Genomic DNA, 20,422 nt, shown 5'->3' on the forward strand with positions numbered 1-20,422 from the left:
ATATCCCAGCTCAAAATGTAATTTAGTTAATTACAACCATTAAGAAACCACAACATTTCTAATACAGTACTCTGTACGGAATAATCTAAACCTTTCATGTTCCCGGTTACTTCTATCTTTTCCATCTCACATCCAGCATTTCCTAGGTAACTGCAACAAAATTTTCTGAGGTTTGTTTGGGGTATAAAATACCTATCCAAATACTTGCAGGCAAAAATCCAAAATTTGCAGAATTTGTTGCATTCTTGGCAGCCATACAAATATCTCTCATTATTCATTTGTGAATTGCCTTTCCATTCTGTTTTCCCAATCTGATCTAGTCTCCTCGCATTGATTCTTATTGCAGTATTTCAATAATTTATATGAACTACTTGTGACACCCATGCATTGGCCCAGCAATCAAGGTGCCTCAGTCCTCACCACTAACACCAGTGAGGGGTGTTCATATAGGGAAAGGATAATAAAAACACACACAGTAAAGTAGAATTTCCCTTAAGAACACATAGAGATCACAGTCAGTCTGGGGCTGGTTTCTCCCTTTCTCTCCAGGTCCCCAATAAGACTCCCGACTGGCACAGCTATAAGGTCCAGATGTTAGCCTAGTGGGCAAGCTAAAACCTTCAACATCCTCTCTGTCCAACCAGTGCTTTGTGTCCCTGCCCAAGTAGCTGACACACACACACTTTGAGATAAGAGTTATATACAACCAGGCAGACACTCCTGGGGAAGACTGGCACAGATTCTCCAGCTCTGCCTCTTTTACCCAGACTATATGGTAGTACCACTTGCTACCACCCACTAATATTTATTAGCTGCTAAAAAGGCCCTTAACAAGAGGTGTCCAATTATTACTGTGCAATATTATTATCTAAATGGTAAGTGCAACTGAACAGTCAAGGCTTATTAAAGTGTATCACTAAATGCATGCAATGTACTCTTAGAGATTAAATTATGTCTACACAAAACAGCCACAATTGAAAGGTTTAAAAAATATTTAATAATAAATAATAAAAAACACAAGACAATACTTCTTACTACACAGTGCTAGTCAGGAGTTCAAAGATCACAGAGAAATACTTAATACAGTAGAAAAGTTTATCATATCAATACAGAAAAAAAACTAATCTAGTCTTCCTAGTTCCTACCTATATCTAAGAGAAAACACAGTTCTAAAATGAACTTACATGTAGAACACAGGCAGAGTGCTGGTGAGTTGGATATTCTCAAGACAATTGCTCAAATGTGCTCATTCTTTCTGTCCTTAAATTGATAATACAGTAATACTGATTCATTTCAGACTACATCATTTATTTCTGATTGCCAGGCTAACAGAAACTCAGAGGTTAATAGCACTTTTTTTTCTTGCAGCTGGTCACAAAGCCAGAGCAATAAAAGAAATTATACATGTAAATTCTACCCATTAACTCTGGCCTCAAAATAATAGGCAGAATGCCACACACTAGACATCTCAGCTCCAAGTTTCAGATCAAAGAATTTCACAATACTTGACTTATCAGCTTTCTTACAGCAGAGTGCACTGTTGTTAAATTTTTTTCAGTTCAACATCCATTACAGTCTTTTCACATTTAAGAGAACAAGCCTGTGGCTTACATTAATATTTACAAATGACAGAATTATCTACAAAATTCTATCTGAAAGGGCTGGCAGCCATCACCTATCTTCACCCCCCCCCCCCCCTTGGAGCACTCAAGCTAGTTTTTCAAGTGACCCTTGAGAAACGTTGCTTAAAAGGGTTAGGTCTATCTGAGAGCACATATGTATTGGCATTGCTAATTCCACTGCGGTTCTGCATTGACATATCATATGCTTGCAACCCTAGGGTCATTCTTAGCAACTTGGCATTTTGCTGGCTGGCTCTGTTTAACCATGTTAGCGGATTGTGATCTGTAACTACAGTGAATTTTCTTCCATACAGATAAGGCTGACGTTTCTGCAGTGCCCACACTATGGCTAGACATTCCTTTTCTACAGCTGCATAGCATTCCTCCTTGGGTTGAAGCATATGACTGAGATAAACCACTGGGTGCTCTTTTCCCTCTGAAGAAATCTGACTAAGCACAGCCCCCACCCCATGGTTTGAAGCATCCTCTCGCACAACAAATTATTTGCTTTAATCTGGACTGGCTAACACAGGGGTCCTCCGAAAGCTTCTTTAAGCTTCTGGAATGCCTGCTCACATGCTAGGGTCCACACTACCTTATCTAGCCTGTTTTTCAATGTCAGGTCTGTGAGGGGAGCAGTTATGGTACTATAACCGGGAACGAACATTCTATAGTACCCTACTGTCCCTAAGAATGCCCTCACCTGCTTTTTGGTAACAGGCACAGGCAATGCCTGAATAGCTTCCACTTTGGCAGGTTCTGGTCAGATCTTACCACTCCCCACTCTATGCTCAGGTAAGAGACCTCTGCCATACCCACCTGACATTTGCTCAGCTCAGTGGTCGACCCTGCTTTCTGTTGTCTGCCCAGTACCTCCCTGACATGTTGAAGGTGCTCTTGCCAGGAATGGATGTAGATGGCAATATCATCTAGGTAAGCAAGGGCAAACCCTCCTGCTAGGATATAATCTACCAGCCTCTGGAAAGTTGCTGGGGCATTTTTCATCCTGAAAGGCATCTTTGTGAACTCATACAAGCCAAAAGGAGTCACAAAGGCTGACTTCTCTCTAGCACTGGGAGTCAAGGGCACCTGCAAGTAACCCTTGGTAAGATCAATAGTTGTAAGATACTTAGCCCAACCCAGCTGCTTTAGGGCTTCATCTGTCCTATGCATGGGGTAAGCATCTGGCTCTGTGTGACTACTTAATTTCCTGTAGTCCACACAGAACCTGGTGCTGCCATCCTTCTTTGGCACCAGAATCACTGGGGAGGCACAGGGACTGTTGGAGTCTTGAATTACCCCCTAGTTCCAACATTTCCTGTATCTCTTCCCTCAGAGTCTGTTTGACTCTCTCAAGCACCCTATAAGGGGCCTACCTAATAGGCCTTTGGGGTCCTGTGTGCACCTGGTGCTGCACCGGGTGGGTGCACCCTAGTTTCCAAGTGAACATGTCCCCAAACTTTTGTAACACTGCTCGGATTTCTCAAACCTGGGTGAAAGATAGCTGCTGGGACATTGCTACTCCTTCCACTGAGGTGTCAGTCCGAGCCTCACTGAGGAGATCAGTCACCAGATCTCCCTCAGACTCCTCCTGCAATCCACTGCTAAATTCTGAGCAGAAGGGTCTCCATATCATGGTAAGGTTTCATCATGTTAATATGGTACAACTTGTGCCCCTGCCTCCTGCCTAGAAGTTCCACCATGTAGTTGACATCATTTACCTTTCTTACCACCTTATAGGGTCCCTCCCAAGCTACTTGCCACTTGTTGTGTCTGACAGGAATAAGAACCATTACCTGCTGCCCTACAGCATACTCTCTAGCTCGAGCATTCCTGTCATACCAAACCTTTTTCTGTTGCTGGGCTTCTACCAGGTTTTCCTGGGCCAAGCCCATGTGTTCCCTGAATCTTGTCCTGAGGTTTTGGACATATGCCACAACAGACTCCTTGTGAGATTGATGCTTACCTTCCCACTCATCTTGAATTAAATCTCGAGGTCCCCTCACCCTATGCCCATACAACAACTCAAATGGTGAAAACCCTATGTATTCCTGGGGAACCTCTCTGTAAGCAAACAACAGATGGGGCAAATATTTGTCCCACTCCCTCGTAAACTGGTCTGCAAATACCTGTAGCATAGACTTGATTGTAGAGTTTAACCTCTCAACAAGACCATTAGTCTGGGGATGGTAGGGGGTGGCCTTCAGGTGCTTCACCCAATAGTACTTCCACAGACAAGCCAGTAGGTCTGACATAAAATTGGCACCTCTGTCAGTCAGTATATCTTTTGGGAAACCTACCCTGCTGAAAATCTCTAACAAAGCATTTGCCACCTTTTCTGCCTCAATGGAGGATATAGCCACTGCCTCAGGGTATCTTGTAGCATAATCTACTATCACTAGGATATACTATTTCCCTGTAGAGCTTGAGGTACTCAGAGGCCCCACAATATCTATAGATACCCTCTGAAATGGCTCCTCGATCACAGGCAAAGGCATTAAAGGAGCTCTCACCTTGTCTCCTGCCTTGCATAAGCCATTTGGCACTGCTCGCAGGTCCTGCAGTATCCTGTTACATCTTTGGAAATTCCAGGCCAACAGAAGTTCTGCATAATATGTCTCTTTATACGTTTTATGCCCATATGACCTGCAAAGGGAATATCATGGGCTATAGCTAGAAGCGCCAGATGGTAGGCTCTAAGCACTACCATCTGCTGTACTCTCTCATGTTCTAGCCCTCCCTCAGAGGTCCACTCTCTATACAGTAACCCTTTGTCCCATTACACAGATTCCTCCTTCCCTTGAGAATCAGGTCACTCACTAGCTACCTGTTTCAGGCCTTGCAATGTAGGGTCTGAGAGCTGAGCCTCTTTCAACTCTCTCTTTGTAACCCTACTCAGCTCCCCTTCCGCAGGAAGTCTGGCATCCTTTGACAGCGGTGCCTCACTGTCAGCCTGGGTACTACTACTCACCTCTACCTTTGCAGTCACTCTGTCCAAGGGAACATCAGTACCCACAAGCAGCTGTGGCTCACCTTTAGTCTCACTGCTACAGAGTAGCTCCCTCTCTGAAGTAACCACCTCACCAGTCCTGGCTGCATGTATGGAGTTTGTCTGGGTCTCCCCCAGCCTAGCAGACCCGCATGCTTGTTTCTTCTGTGTAACTGCATAAGCACATGGTACTGCCTCATCCAAATCCTTCCCTATCAGGACATCTGCAGGATGGTAGTTTGGTACCCCTGTTGTCTCAAGACAACCTACTATTGGCATTTTGTCTTCTCCACTTACTGGCTCTCTCACATTTTTTCCCCACCTTGCCTCCATGGACATCTGTATGTCACATGGCCCCACTGGTTGCATTCAGAACATTTAACCCTGGGTCCTGGACATGTACCTTGACTAGTGGCTTCCACTGCTACTGGGAGATTCTGTTGGGGCAGTCTGTGCTGCCCACCATGGGTTCCTTTAGACCCATGAGCAGTACTGGGGGTCCCTTTCCTGTGCAGGGATGCCCTGCTTGCTAGGTATAGGTCTCCCTTCTTCCCCAACTCATCTGAAGTAGCACATTGTCTATCACCTAACCAGATCCTCATGTCCTCAGGCAAAGTGCTAAGGGCTTGTTCCCTCACCAAAAGGTCTACCAGCCCTTCAAAAGTAGTGACCTGACATCCACTCACTCACCTATGAAAATAAGTGCTTAGTTCAGCAACATATTTTCACACAATTTCATCTACCTTGCGTCTTTGCTCACAAAACTTTTTCCTATAAGTTTCAGGTGTTAGCTTAAAAAATTCTAACAAGCAGTTCTTAATAGTAGTATAATCAAAACATTCCTGATAATTTTAGACAACACAGTTACAGCTTTACCATGGAGTAAGGGGGTCACGAACCATACCCAGAGCCTTTGGTCAATATCATACTGTTTACATACCCTCTAAAACATATGAATGAAACTATCAAAATTATCCCCCTCCGTAAACTGCGGAAGAAATTTACTGATCTTTTGTGCTTCTGGGGTCCAGTTACTCCTGTACCCATTACCTCCATGACTCTGGTGAAGAGTTAGTATCCCCCTCTGTAAACTGTGGAAGAAATTTACTGATCTTTTGTGCTTCTGGGGTCCAGTTACTCGTGTCCCCATTACCTCCATGACTCTGGCGAAGAGTCAGCATCTCCTTTTCATGGTGCCTCTGCCTTTCCTTTTCCTCAACTTCCAGGCGTAGCAGTTTCTCATTCTCCTCAGCCTGCAAACATTGCAGTTTCTCTTTGTCCTCATTCTCTAGATGCCTCAATCTCTCTGCTGCTTCTATTTCCCCATGCTTGGCCTCCAACTCAAGTTTCTTTAGCTCCAGATAGATTTTTAAGTCCTCTGTACAACGTTTGAGCTGTCCATTCTCTCTGAGTGTGGTACATCTCCACTGCCAGTCTGATCGTCCTTCTGGTTGCTGTTTTCTGATGCAGCTCTGACCAGGGCTGCAATCAGGTCTGTCTTAGTCAGGTTTCCATGTACCTTTCCCCTAGCCTGGCACATCTCAGCCCGCTGGCTCCTTGTCAGCTTTCCATAGTCCTCTGCTGACATGCTGTCTTCTTTTCCTGACTAAGCTAACAAAAGAAAGAAAACAATTGTGATCTGAACTCAGAGTATTCACTGCGTGGCTGATTTAGAGTACAAAAATACCTTCAGTGATCACTGTACACAAGCTACAGGAATTCATACTACCCACACCACTACAAGCCAATTAGTATTTGCCAACCAATTAATATGTGGTATGGATATCCCACCACTGTCAAACAATTAATATGTGACACTCATGCACTGACCCAGCAATCAAGGAGTCTCAATCCTCACCACTAACGCCAATGAGGGCATCCATATAGGTAAAGGATAATAAATACACACACAGTAAAGTAGAATTTCCCTTAAGAGCACACAGAGATCACAGTCAGTCTGGGGCTGGTTTCTCCCTTTCTCTCCAGGTCCTCAATAAGACTCCCCACTGGCACAGCTATAGGGTCCAGATCTCAGCCTAGTGGGCAAGCTAAAACCTCTAGCATCCTCTCTGTCCAACCAGTGCTTCATGTCCCTGCCCAAGTAGCTGACACACACACACTTTGAGATAAGAGTTATATGCAAACAGACAGACACTCCTGGGGAAGGCTGGCACAGGTTCTCCAGTTGTGTCCTCTTTTACCCAGACTATATGATAGTACCACTTGCCACCACCCACTAATACTTATCAGCTACTAAAAAGGCCGTTAACAAAGGATGTCCAATTATTACTGTGTAATATTATTATCCAAATGGTAAGTGCAACTGAGCAGTCAAGTCTTATTGGAGTGTCTTGGCCAGTATCACTAAATACATGCAATGTACCCTCAGAGCTTAAAGTAAGTCTACACAAAACAGCCACATTTGAAAGGTTTAAAAATATTTAATAATGAATAATAAAAACACAAGACAATACTACTACACAGTGCTAGTCAAGAGTTCAGAGATCACAGAGAAATACTTAAAATAATGCAGTAGGAAAGTTCTGACATCAATACAGAAAAAAAAACTAATCTAATCTTCCTAGTTCCTAGCTATATCTAAGAGGAAACCATTCTAAAATAAACTCACATATAGAATACAGGCAGAATGCTGGTGAGTTGTATGTTCTCAAGACAAATGCTCAAATGCTCTTTTTCTTTCTGTCCTTAAATTGATAACACAGTACCACCGATTAATTTCAGATTACATAATTTCTTTTTGGTTCCCTGGCTAACAGAAGCTCAGAGGTTTATAGCCCTTTTGATCTTGCAGTTGGTCAGGAAGCCAGAGCAATAAAAGAAATTATACATGTAAATTCTAGCCATTAACTCTGGCCTCAAAACAATAGGCAGAATCCCTCCCTCTAGACATCTCGGTGAGTTTTAGGTCACAGAATTTCACAATGCTTGACTTATCAGCTTTCTTACAACAGAGTGCACTGTTGTTACATTTTTTTTTCAGTTCAACATCCAATACCGTCTTTTCACATTTAAGAGAACAAGCCTGTGGCTTACATTAATATTTACAAATGACAGAATTATCTACAAAATTCTATCTGGCTAGGTTGGCAGCCTTCACCTATCTTCCTACTACCAAAATTCCCTTTATTAAAAGCAGCTCCTGTTCTAGACTCAGCTAAAAACTCTAACAGAGCTGTTTTTTTTTACTTATCACTCCATTATACTTTTTCTTATACCTATATCCTTTCATCAATCTGAGGTAGGGAAAGCAGTCTCCAACTTGTAGCCCAAATGTCTGCTTTGCCTTGTCACACTGTATTACCTTTTTCTCCTTAGTTCTTTGCTCCTTCTAACTTGGCTCCTTTGCTAATTTTCACCAGTAAATAGTATCCTTCATTTGCCTATTTACTTTGCCTCCTACTTGCAGTCATTCCTATTTGTAAAATTATCTTTTTTGATTCCTCTGTTGGCTTAGTTCTTTCACTACTTTCTGCTGCTTTATAAATATGACATTATGTATGATTGCTATTATTCTCCTTAAAGACATGCATCCAAAAGCCCACTCTCTTATTTCTTAACCCCCATTCATCATCATCATCATCATCATCATCATACATGTCCACTTTAAGATATAATCTTCTTATTTTGTTATGTATACGAGCCTTAACCATGTAATGCTAAAATGTATATGAGCTTTAGCCATGTAATGCTAAATATATCTTCAAATCAGCCAGTTTTAAAATTCCTTGTTCTAAGAAGATGAAGAACTTATCCCACTTGCCAGTTGCACTCTTGCTCTCTGAAATACATTCCTTTGACTCTTTATTAATTATAGTCCACATCTTTTACTCTGGTTGATAATAATGTGCCTAATCTGTATATATGACTAATGCTAGTAAAAACATTTTCACTGCTTGTATCTTTCTATCAATAACCATAATCAAGAAATTACAGTTTCTCAGTTTTTGTATTATCTTTTATGTAATTTCTTTCCACATATCCTTAGCTGCCATAACAAAATAATTTTTATTCCATATACCTAAGGCCTTGATCTTATCATGTCCCCATGAATCCGGTTATTGCTATTCCAGTGCATGCATGGGTACACAGTTTACCACTATAGTGTTTGTTTTATCACCATTTATTTTATGTACTGAAAGACTTGAAAGCGTCTCAACATTTCTACAACACCAAAGTATCATTTTTTGGATTTATCAAGTGCAAACCAGTGTCATCTGCAAAAAAAATTAATTGTCTTTATTACCATACAATTATATCCACACATTTGCAAACCCCTTATTTTCTTTTTCATGGCTCTTAATATGTAATGCATCCAAAAGGAGACTTCAAACACCCCTGTCTGGTTCTTCTGTTCAAATGCAGCTCATTGGAAGAGGAACAGTTTCAGGGTTTTCCCTATTTCAGGCCCAAAAGTTTAGAACTATCTTTAAAACAAATGAAAATTCTTAAAATAATTAACTAGGAAACTTTAAACACTACTGTTAACAGAGCAGAAATCACCAGCAGTGCAAGGCCTTTTTACATACCCTATTATTATATAATAGGCTCCTTAATTTATTATTATATAATAGGCTCCTTAACCTATTATTATATAATAGGATCCTTAACCTATTATTATATAATAGGCTCCTTCAACTATTATTATATAACAGGCTCCTTCAACTATTATTATACAACAGGCTCCTTCACCTATTATTATATAATAGGCTCCTTAACCACTTGGTTAAGTGTTTATTTCTTCTAGCACAACATTATTAAGCAGAACATTCTCTGTCAACTGTATTTGTATTGATCTGAATTTAGATTTATTTAATTGTGATAGTACTGAATTTTATCAGTTGCTTTATTTCAAGGATGTGACCAAAAAGGCAGTTGTACTTCAGGACATGTAGTTGTATAACGAAGTAAAATAAATTGTCATATCAGAAATTAATTTGCGTTTTAATATGTGCCAAGTGCAATGTTTATTTTTCAGCCATTCAGATGTTAAATAGAGCAGGATTAATTAAGGGGAGTAACAATGAAAGCAGAGGCTACAATTAGAATGTGGCAATAAGACTCAGTTGGTTTTTTTTTTGTAGACAAAATGCATTACTTCAGGTATGTTAAATGGTTTCTCAGGTGCTGGGGAGGTAGACCATCCCCTTCAGACTGTAATAATCCCTTACCTACCTCTCTTGATCTCCTAGCCCCAAGTAATCCATTCTCTGTTCATCTCATCCAATGCAGTAAATGCTATGGTCTTGAGCTCTGCGGACTGAGAAGGATAACTAGGGCACAGATGGCACTGCACTGGACTGCGTGAAGGCAGTAAACTTGCCCCAGCAGATCTCTGTTACTAGGATTTCTCTAGCAGTACTCTTCTGGCTGGCTTGCTGGCTGGCAGGATTATTAGTCTGGCAATACTTGTCACTAAGAAAATTATTCTGAAAAAAATGTGAACAATTTGTTTTTTTCAGAACTTGAGTGCCACATTTGATTTGATCAGGCTTAGTGTTGGCCCTGGTGCTCTTCTAGGGATGTTATATAGTTTGATATAAGGATTATCGCCTTGGACTTGTTGCCCTAATCTGTAGAATTGTGTTGTAACTTCTAGGCTGGATCATTGATCAGTTAGTCAGATTACTTTATACCTGGAAATCATGGGTCCAGTCTTGTGCCAGGCAACTGTATACTTTCAATGTGATGGTATTTTTCCATTACATTTGAAGGAAGACTTTGCAATGTTAATCTTTAAGGTGACAGGCTTAAATGCTTGTAATCTTTATAATTAAAACATTTTTCAAATTTAGTGCTAAGAGTTTTGAAAATGTCATGTATGTGCAACTGGATTGTACTTCAGTGGCAATAACATCTGTGATCCTTTCTGGTTTGTTTTTTGTTTGCTTGTTTTTTTGTTAAATCACAGTACAAGAGTGGTTCTCATTAGACTCTAATGATATTTGCTCAGTGCAGCATTTGACATGGTTAGCCACGTGACCCTGCTGGACCATTTCAGGCATGATTGTTGCATCACAGATGTCAGCATTCTTGGAATGTTCTTCCCATTTTCTGATCTGTGAATGGCCACAAGGTCCCATTGCGGGTCCATTGTTTGTTAGCATGCACATGCTTCTGTTATGGGCCATTACCCGAGTAAGAGGTTGAGAGTTTGTGCTATCCTAGTTATGTTGACAAGCTGTACCTATCCCACTCCTTCCTAAGCTGTACTTTAGAGTGCATCTGTAACCAGATGGTTAGGAATTGGTTTTAGCTCAGTTCCTCTGATAAACTTTGCATGGCTATGCATGCCACTGTCTGAAATTCATCTGCTCTAATATAGTCCCCCAAGATCATCTGTAGTGGTGATAAAGTAAAATTCACATCAACAGTACAGGATATGAATTTTCTGGAGTGACCCACATTTCAGCACAAGGTTTCATTTCAGGAATACTTGTATTCCACCTGCGGATCTTCAGATAGTAATACATGCCTTCTTTTCCTGTAGACTGGGCTAATGCAGTGCTCTAAACCTGAGGCTTCAAGGTTCGGAGCTGAACTGCCTATAATTTGAGCAGAACTCTGCAGCTCAAGGCTATTTTGCTGTTGCCATAGTATGCTGATTCTGCATAGTCTAATTAGCGTGTTAGTTTGGTCCTGAAGTGCATATACGGATCTGGTCCTGGATTATTAGTCCATTATGACTTGGAGTACCCCTTATTTTAAGGAGCTTTTGGCCTGGTATTGGCCTGCTCATGTCCTTTGGTTATCTACCATGAAGTTGTTGAAGGGTGGATGGTTTTGGCCCAACTCTTCTGGTGAATGCTTCTTTGCTTTTCAAAGTCTGGATGTTCTGAGTCTCTTCCCCAGGTGATCGAGGATGTTGTTGCCATTCAGCCACTTTGGCTTTGTATCTTAGTTATGATACTACTGCTTTCTGTACATATTATATAATTGTTTCATTCCTCATATTTATTATGTTTATTTCTTATTTATATAACACTTTTTAATTTTGTTGTATCAATTCTTAAGTTTCTAAGTAACCAAACTGAATTTGAATTCAGTTTAGAAAATAGACAGCATGGACTTGATAAACTTTAAGAATAGAAAGCATGTTCTGACTTTGTTTTTCAAAAAATGTGATTTATGGTATATATTTTAAGTATATCATATATTTGTTGTGCTTGAGCAGTGTACAGCTAGGCTAAAACTTCTGCCATTTTCTTCATGTCAGTTTAATAATTTATGGTTTGACTGCTAAATGGGGGTGGCCTAATGGTTAAGGTGTTTGCCTTACAAACACAAGGTGCAGGGTTTGAGTCTCACAAGGGATAATTAGCTAAGCTTGAAATGGCTCGCAAGGGCAGTTAGCTTAGTACTAACCTATGAGCCTAAATATTTTTGAAGAGTTTTTCTGAATAGAGTTTTTGGGTAACCACTTGAAATTATGGGATCCATTAGAGCAAGTTCTGAAACATGGAGTGTCAATGGCTGAAAAAAATGGAGTGAAATGTATTAAGTCTGAGTTGGCTATTTCTTAAAATATTCCCTTTTCTGTGAGGTATGGCAATGTTGGCAATAGTGTATATAACTTTGGGGGCTGTGGGGGTACAGGTGGCTTGCCCCTATGCAAATAAAGAAGTTCAAAGGAGAACAATCTTTGAGATTTGCTCGTCTCCTCAGTTTTTTACTTTTTTTTTTATGTGTCAACACTTGGCATTTCGAGTATGGACATTTCAACAGGGAGCCATGATTTTGTTTTTGAATGTCTATGCCTCAATTTCCATTTAACAGGCTATAATACATTTACTAATTTATCATACACATGCTATTTTTGCCCATAAGACTTCCTAATTCACAGACTTGAACAACAATAGAGTAGTTGCTTTTATGTGTGGCAGTGTGATGTAAAAGTCATTATCTTTTTTAATCTGTAGCCAGGAAATGTTTGAAATTTAAAGACAAGCAATGGCAATACTGGAATGTTATATGCTGAAAGATAAAAATATGTTGGGAATATTATTAGAAAGCTTTTTAGTAATCAAGATGAATTTCATTAATTAGCATATTTTCTTTGCTTGTTATAATTTTTTCAGCATTGCCTTTATTATTATCAGTATTGAAATTAAGATATGTTATTAATTTGATAGCAGTTTGAGAACTAAACAAGCAAACACTGGTATTTTTCAGTTGTGCTCCAGAGGGACCAAGTATGTTATGACAAAACTAATTTCATGTGTGCATGCAATTCAAACATAAAATATTCTGATTTCATTCCTACTAATGCATTGTAATATGTAAAATAGTGTAGTGCAATGATAACTGTCTCGGGAGGCATTTTGTTTGACTTGAAGCCTGGGTTTAGCTGACACTGTAATGAAAAAATGACTTGTCTTTTATAACTGTATCTAATCCACTGAGGATATGATACAGTTTCATTTGAGACAAAGTTGGGATGAAATGTCTTCTATCCCTGTTCTTACATTTAACTCATAATCTAAATGACTAAGAACATATTTTTTTTGCATTTGCTTGTTTCTTTTACTAACACTAAGTGTTGCAGGACTGCCTGGAATTCTATTAACTTGCCATATAAAGATTGTGTGTGTGTGTGTGTGTGTGTGTGTGTGTGTGTGTGTGTGTGTGTGTGTGTGTGTGTGTGTGTATATCTGTTGGGCTTGTGAAGAAAGTACATTATCCATCCATTTTTGTTAAACATACCCACTGTAATAATCCTATAAACTTTTCATATGACATGCAGTGATCGCCTAATTATTAATGTTCGCTTGAAGCTGCTGCTTTCTGCATGCTGGCTAATTGGTCCGACTTAATCAGCTGTGTATGTGTATTACAACATGCATACTACCATTAACTCATCTGATATACGTCATGCATCCAGCTAATGCATGTGGTGTGCTCTTACTATGCAACTGTATACATTGGTATACATTTTTATTCTTCCTTGCAAGACTGCGAATGCTTCGGGCACTCCAATCGGTGCAGTTACATCGAGCTGCTAAACACAGTCATTTGCGTGAGCTGTAAGCACAACACTAGAGGGCAGCACTGTCAGATATGCAGGCTCGGCTACTACAGAAATGCTTCGGCAGAGCTGGACGATGAAAATGTATGCATAGGTCAGTTTCATTACAATTCTGGCTTTTTCTTTTGCTGATTGCATATAGTATTGAAGTTTACAGTCTGTAGGCATAGTGTTTACTTTGTTTATCTCTGCTGCCTAAAACAGAATGAGCATTTTCAGTGGGCATATCATAGTACACTTATTCACTGAATACATTAAACTTATCTAATTTAGGAAAAGGTAATGGCTTGCTGTTCTGCAAAGCAGGAGTACAAAATATTTTCTTGGACTGTTTACATAATGCAATTGCTGCTTAAATTTATGGTTTTCATTTGGAAAAGAGCTTATGAGTTTAAATTGTTATTCCAAAATGGAACCACTTATCACTTTTTATAGTGATGTAACTACCTAAGACAAACATTCTGAGCACTTTTCTAAATGTATAGTTAATGCTCTTCTTCATACAGTTTATATCTTATACCTAAATACATGAAAGTATTAATGGCAAACTCTAATCCACTCTCTTTGCATGGACAAAAATAACATATGTCAGGAGTAAGCATTTAGGATATTAGAAATAGCATATTATTTTTTTATTAGTATAGTTTGTTTTTGAGATAGATAATGTATATAAAAAAAAATCAGTCTTCTCAATGTTCTCTTGTTTTTGAGATAGATAATGTATATAAGAAATCAGTGTTCTCAATGTTCTCTTTGAAATCTCTAAGGTTTCATGAAGCAGAACAGTACCTTTTGGGATGACATGTTACTGTAGTGCTTTTTTATCTGCTAAAAAACATAAGTAATGAAATAAACAGTGAAACAAGGTGGAATTATACCATCCATTTCTAACAGTCACTCTTTTAAAATGAAAATCTTAATTAGTTCTTATAAGTATTTACACACACACACACGGACACACACACAAACACACACACACACACACACACACACACACACACACACACACGCGCACACACACACACACACACACACACAGTGGTGTATCAATTATGAGAAATTAAGGCTTTATGACAAAAATGGAAAATCCTTTCTTGATTAGTCTACTGAATGCAACTCCAAAGAAACAAGTTCCTACTTATCTCAGTTAAACACAGTGTTGTTCTATCTGAAGTGTAGAATTAAAATGATACAAAAGCATTGTGATTTTTGGTAATGATTTTGATAATAAGAATGAACTACATGCCCTAGGCAGATAAGTTGCAGGTACTGGATATATAACAGCTACCAACTTCATCTACTCAACCCTCGTAAAGATTGCTTTTGGACAACTAGCATTGTACTTACTACTGTTCTCTCCAGTAAGGATGTATCAAATTATCCACTACTCTTTCTCTGAAATAATGCATGCTTGAATCTCCCATTAAACACCCATTACATACATAATCTAATTATGGTACATGTTTTATTATACATTTCCCACTTGAATTGTGTACCTTTCCTTATAAAACTGAATTGTATCATTGTAACTGCTAAACTCCAAGAAAGCTATTTCAATTTATGCATGTTCGTTTCTCTGAACAATGCTTACTTGTGTCTTCCTGTGTCAACTATCATACATCATTTGATTATGGCATCTTGCTCTTACACGTCCCCCAATTGGATTGTGTAGATTTTTCTTCAAGTACTTAATGCTTTCATTAGTTTACTTGTTCGCCTCCCTTCTTCAGGAATATACATTTGAAAGAAGACATTTTATTCTCTAGTTGCATGACTTCTGTTGGAGACAGTGCATCATTTTTGTTGTCCTCATCTAAACGCCCTCTATCCAGTCTTTATCCCTACACTGATACATTCCTCATAGATGCACTTAGTACTTCAGCTAAGGTCATACCAGTTGTACAAGATGTCTTCATTTGTGGCTACTAATATTTCCTTCTCTCTATCCAAGCAATTCTACCCACTATCATTTCTGCATGTTCATATCACTTGCTTACCACTGGGTAATAAAATAGGAATAACCTGAGGGAACCTTCCTGTTTGGTTGCTGGTGTACCTTTTTTCATTTGCATTCTTGTTTCCTGTGTAGTTCTATTAAGGTCTATTATTTTGCAATTATTTCCCATTTAAATGTAAGATTGCATTATTTATGCAATTCTTACTTTATTTACTGGCAAAAAAGAGCATGCTTGTTTTAGCACAAACCATACAGAGTTCAGTGACTGTACCATTAACCTCCTTCTGTGATAATGTTCATGCTCCTATGTAAGATAGATCAATACATATCATAAACATGTTTATCTTACAGAGTTGGTCATTGCTCAGTATGGTGTCTTTTTTTATTTATTTGTTTAATTAGTTGCTTATTTAATATTATTCATTGACCACTAGACCCCACTAATCTGAAGAAATACCCCCACAACCTGACAGGGGAAACTCAGAAAGTTACTGACTGTAAAAGGATGGTACAACATTACATAGTGCATATAATCAACCATAAGAAAAGCAAATTGCTTTGTTCTAACACAAGTATTTATGCAGACTCCAACAACGAAACAAGCACATTGCTTAGTTCTAATGGAAGCAAATAAGCACACTTAGGCAAACAGTATCCACATTTTCAACCATGTTTGGCACAATAACTACAATCATTACATGTAATTAATCACATCAGGATGGCAACCGCTACAGGCTCATTCATATTGCTGTACACAATTGCAGTTACAGTAAATTAGGGCATAAGCTACCAGCAAACAAGTGCAAATAGCAAAACAATAAATAAATTGCTCACAACTAAGTCATGGGCATATGGACAATGTGGGGAGACAGACTGAGGAGGCTAGCTAAATCAACATTATGTCAGGGTAGTCTATGATGCCAAAAATGACATTGAATGAGTAACTGTAGTTTTATGTCCATTCTGAAGTTTGATATCTCAGTACCTTAGATTAGTGGCTGTAGTGATTTATCCTTATAGCAAGTTAGAATATTGAAATAATGGTTTATATTTGTACAAAGTACCATTATATTTTTAGAATGTAAAATTAGCTTACAAGAAGGCTGAGATATAAAGAAAAAACACATCCTCAGTCACAGGCAGAACTATTGTTCATGCCAAGTGAGTACATTTACCAGATATACTGTTTGGTAGATCAAAAGGGGGCATTGCTGTCAGCACCTGGTACATTAAGGTCATTGTACACCACCATTCTATGGTGACCCTTGCCAAATAAGACAAACATAGGCACTGAAGATTAGAATAATATCATCATTTGGGTGAGTATCACATAATATTTCTAACCTTCATGCCAGCAAACTGCCGTCTGTACCATGCTTTGTACATATCAAGTCCATAATACATGATATTAAGCCATCAAGAAATGTGTCTGTCAATCTAAATTAATACATATTGCTCATAATGACTCCAAAAGTATCCAATAGTCAGTAGATTTAAGTTGGAAGCCACCTTATGGAAAGCTAATAGCCTAAATATTTACAAGAATTTAGAGCAACACTTTTAACAGTTTAACCAAGCAATAAATCCATTGTCAGTTTAATTTCTATGGCGTGCAAAAATAAGCGTTTCCATAACTAAATATCTTATCTGTAAGATGTGCCATTAGTTGTTCTGGGGCAGGTTAGAACATCCTTATTCCTTCCTGATTGGATAGAGTATTCTAAGATGCTATGTCCCTTTAGTTCCTAGGGAACTACCACCCCCATATTTCCTCTGGAGCTAAGGGCATGAACTGTATCAGATTTTAAACATCTAGGTTACAAAACCCCTGTGCTTGTCCTACTAACCAGACAGATTTGCATAGTTATGGATGGTAATGCAAGGGTTTCCACATAAGCATTTAAGGAAGACCCAGATATCAGATCTGGCAGCCAGATGCCTTAGGGTTTAGGAACGTTAAACATAAGCCCTTGCACACATCCAGATGCCATGCTTAGTTTTGCTTAACTTGGGATGTGGTGAGTTTATAATCCTTGTGTCATAAAACAATGAAATATTTCAGGGTGAACAGTCTTAAAATGCTGTTAACTTGCTTTTTCTCAGGTTACTCCTAATGGTACACCCCTTTATTTTAGGTTTCCGCAGGATTGCAGTTGCAGTCCAAGGTCATTTTATTATTCCATAAAAACGTAATTCACTTTCACAGAATTAGAAGTCCTTCTATTGTCCAGAAATGTAGCACAAACGAGATATTCTTCTCTGCCTACATATTAAATTATGTCAGTCAAAAATCTGAGATGATCTTCTATACTCTTGCTGGGATTTTAATGTATTTGCATTATTTTACTTAATACTATAGCCATCTTTATCATACCTTCTGTAAAGTACACTTTGTAAACTGTAAATATATTTACAAAATAAAAAGTGAGCATTGGGAAAATGCCCAACATGAAGGATCACACAATTTAACATGGCTAAAGGTGCTCTTGCTAGAGTCTTGAATCTCAGAGAATTAGTGAAATCATTCATTAACTGTTGTGCTGGTGAAAAGGTTTACTTGTTTTATAAAACTTATAACATTTAACTGTCTCTTCTGTGAATGCAAGGTGCCTGAACTATCAACTGAATACAAAGTAACTCCCTGGAGGTTGAAAGAAACTGGTCACACACTGTCACGAGTGCAAACAAAAACATTTATTCCAAAATAGATTTTCTGAATCTTATTTTGGAATTAAAGTGCTAAATCTTATTTTGGAATAAATGCTTTTTCTTAGAGAAGTCTTAATATTTCTTTTTTAAATTTTGTCTAAAAAAATTTTCATAAACTGTAAGATACTATAGCCAGTACAGCAAAGCCTAAAATGTAGCCCATTTTTAGTAACTGAATAAAAAAAATTGGTAAAAACCATTACATGAATTGAAAAATCCAGCTTTTAAGGGTAACTTAGTCAAGTCTAGTTCATCAGTAAGGATTGCAGAAGTGAATGTATCTTATACATTTCTTTTATTTAAGCTGTTACAGGCTGACTTATTGCTCAGGTACTAGGAAGTTTAGCTTCATAATACTTTGACATACTATAAACTACTTCGGTAGCCTCATTACAGGACATCCTCAAAGATGCTAACATACCATAAATTACAAACCTGAGAGATACCCCTGCCATGCCTCAGCAGACCTATATGCTACCATATTATAGAAATTGACAAAACAAGCACTTCTATTATTTACCAACATGACAAACTGCAAATTCAGTTATATGCTTACTGTTAACTCAGAATTCAGTGAACAGAGCTTCAGTCAAATAAATATCTTCAATATAAACAGACAAAAACTAGACATAAGAAACAGAAGAAAAAGCCATCACACGAAAAGTAGTAAATGTATGTAAATTTTCATCTTGTGAAACTATTAAGAAATATGCAGAACATCTTTATTTAAAACAGCCTTTTAAAACTGTTTTTTAAACATAGCATTTAGCTTTAAAACATTATGACATGTAGTGAGTGTATTAATTAAATGATCAGTAGACATTTACTGTAAGTTCTTCCATACAGTAGCAATAGTGTACTTATCTACAGCTGAAAATGTAATTATTTGTATTTCCTGAGGAATTTGAAACTGAAAAGCACAAAATCTGACAATAATGACGTTTAACTAAATGAATGAAAGAAAGGATTAGAAAGCTTACTTTGCAGATCTCATTTATGTGATTGAGAATGTTTTTGTTCTTCCTACAAAGCATATCAGACATCATCATCAAAAGCATGCAGTTTTAAACTTATATTTTGAAAAGATGTTAAATTTGTAGTGAGAGTGTTTAGGGCATTTCTCATGTCTATGTGTCCAAGCAGCAGGCTGTTATTAATACTATTTAATCTTGGAGATAAAAGCTGTTTATAGGTTCATAGATTACTACTAAGCTAACTGCCCTTGTGAGCCATTTTAAGCCTAGTCAATTATCCCATTTGAGAATCATACCCTGCACCTTGTGTTTGTAAGGCAAGCACCTTAACCATTATGCCAAACCTAACCATATATGAAATCACTTACTTTTAAAATATGTAGCAGTGGAAATCCAGAAGACCTAATGATTGTATTATTTGTTTGTGCTATTATTAATTGTATCTCATTTAAATGGCATGGGATTAATTTCCACTAAAAGTTTAACCCCACAGAAACTTTTATTCTGTTGTAATGAAACTGAAACTATAACCAAACAGTCCTAATCAACCTTTTTTGCTGCACCCCCACTCCCAAATACCTTCACCACCAGCAGCTCTCAGTTTCTTACCACATATGGCCGAGACCATATGTTCGAACTTGTAAAAGTTCGAACACTGACGTAAAACCATATAAAACCAAAAAAGAAAAAACTAAATGTCTATAGCAGGGGGCCTACGCCCCCTGCACCCCCCACATGGGAGGCTTTGCCCCCACACCCCCCAACTCCGAGATCGCACTACATTGCGGAAATGGGAAATCTTCTCTTTCCGCTCTGTACGGAGATCTCCATTCAGTCAGATCAGACTTTAACAAGTTCAAACATATGGTCTCAGCCTGTCAGTTTGAACTTATAAATGTTTGATCTACTGAAGGGGACCCATATATATATATATATATATATATACTGTGTGTGTGTGTATGTATGTATATATATATATATATATATATATATATATATATATATATATATATATACACACACACACACACACACACACACACACACACACACACACACACACACACACAGACACCAGTACTGAGATGATGGAAGCTTCTACAAAAATGAGAAAGTACATCATGAATC

General features: G+C 38.2%; 1 protein-coding gene across 6 annotated transcripts in view; it reads left to right on the forward strand.

Annotated features, from left to right (window-relative positions):
• The window catches only part of NTNG1 (netrin G1), a 2,528,066-nt gene that overhangs the window by 2,043,857 nt on the left and 463,787 nt on the right, over window positions 1–20,422 (forward strand). For all 6 annotated transcript variants that reach the window (XM_044085997.1, XM_044086001.1, XM_044085996.1 and 3 more), the window contains one exon: window positions 13,581–13,748. In XM_044085997.1, coding sequence (XP_043941932.1) covers window positions 13,581–13,748 — 168 coding nt within the window. The remainder of the gene's footprint in view (window positions 1–13,580; window positions 13,749–20,422) is intronic.

This window comes from Protopterus annectens, chromosome 10.part0 (genome assembly GCF_019279795.1).
Source record: "Protopterus annectens isolate FY-2018-M chromosome 10.part0, PAN1.0, whole genome shotgun sequence".
Taxonomy (NCBI): Eukaryota; Metazoa; Chordata; order Ceratodontiformes; family Protopteridae; genus Protopterus; species Protopterus annectens.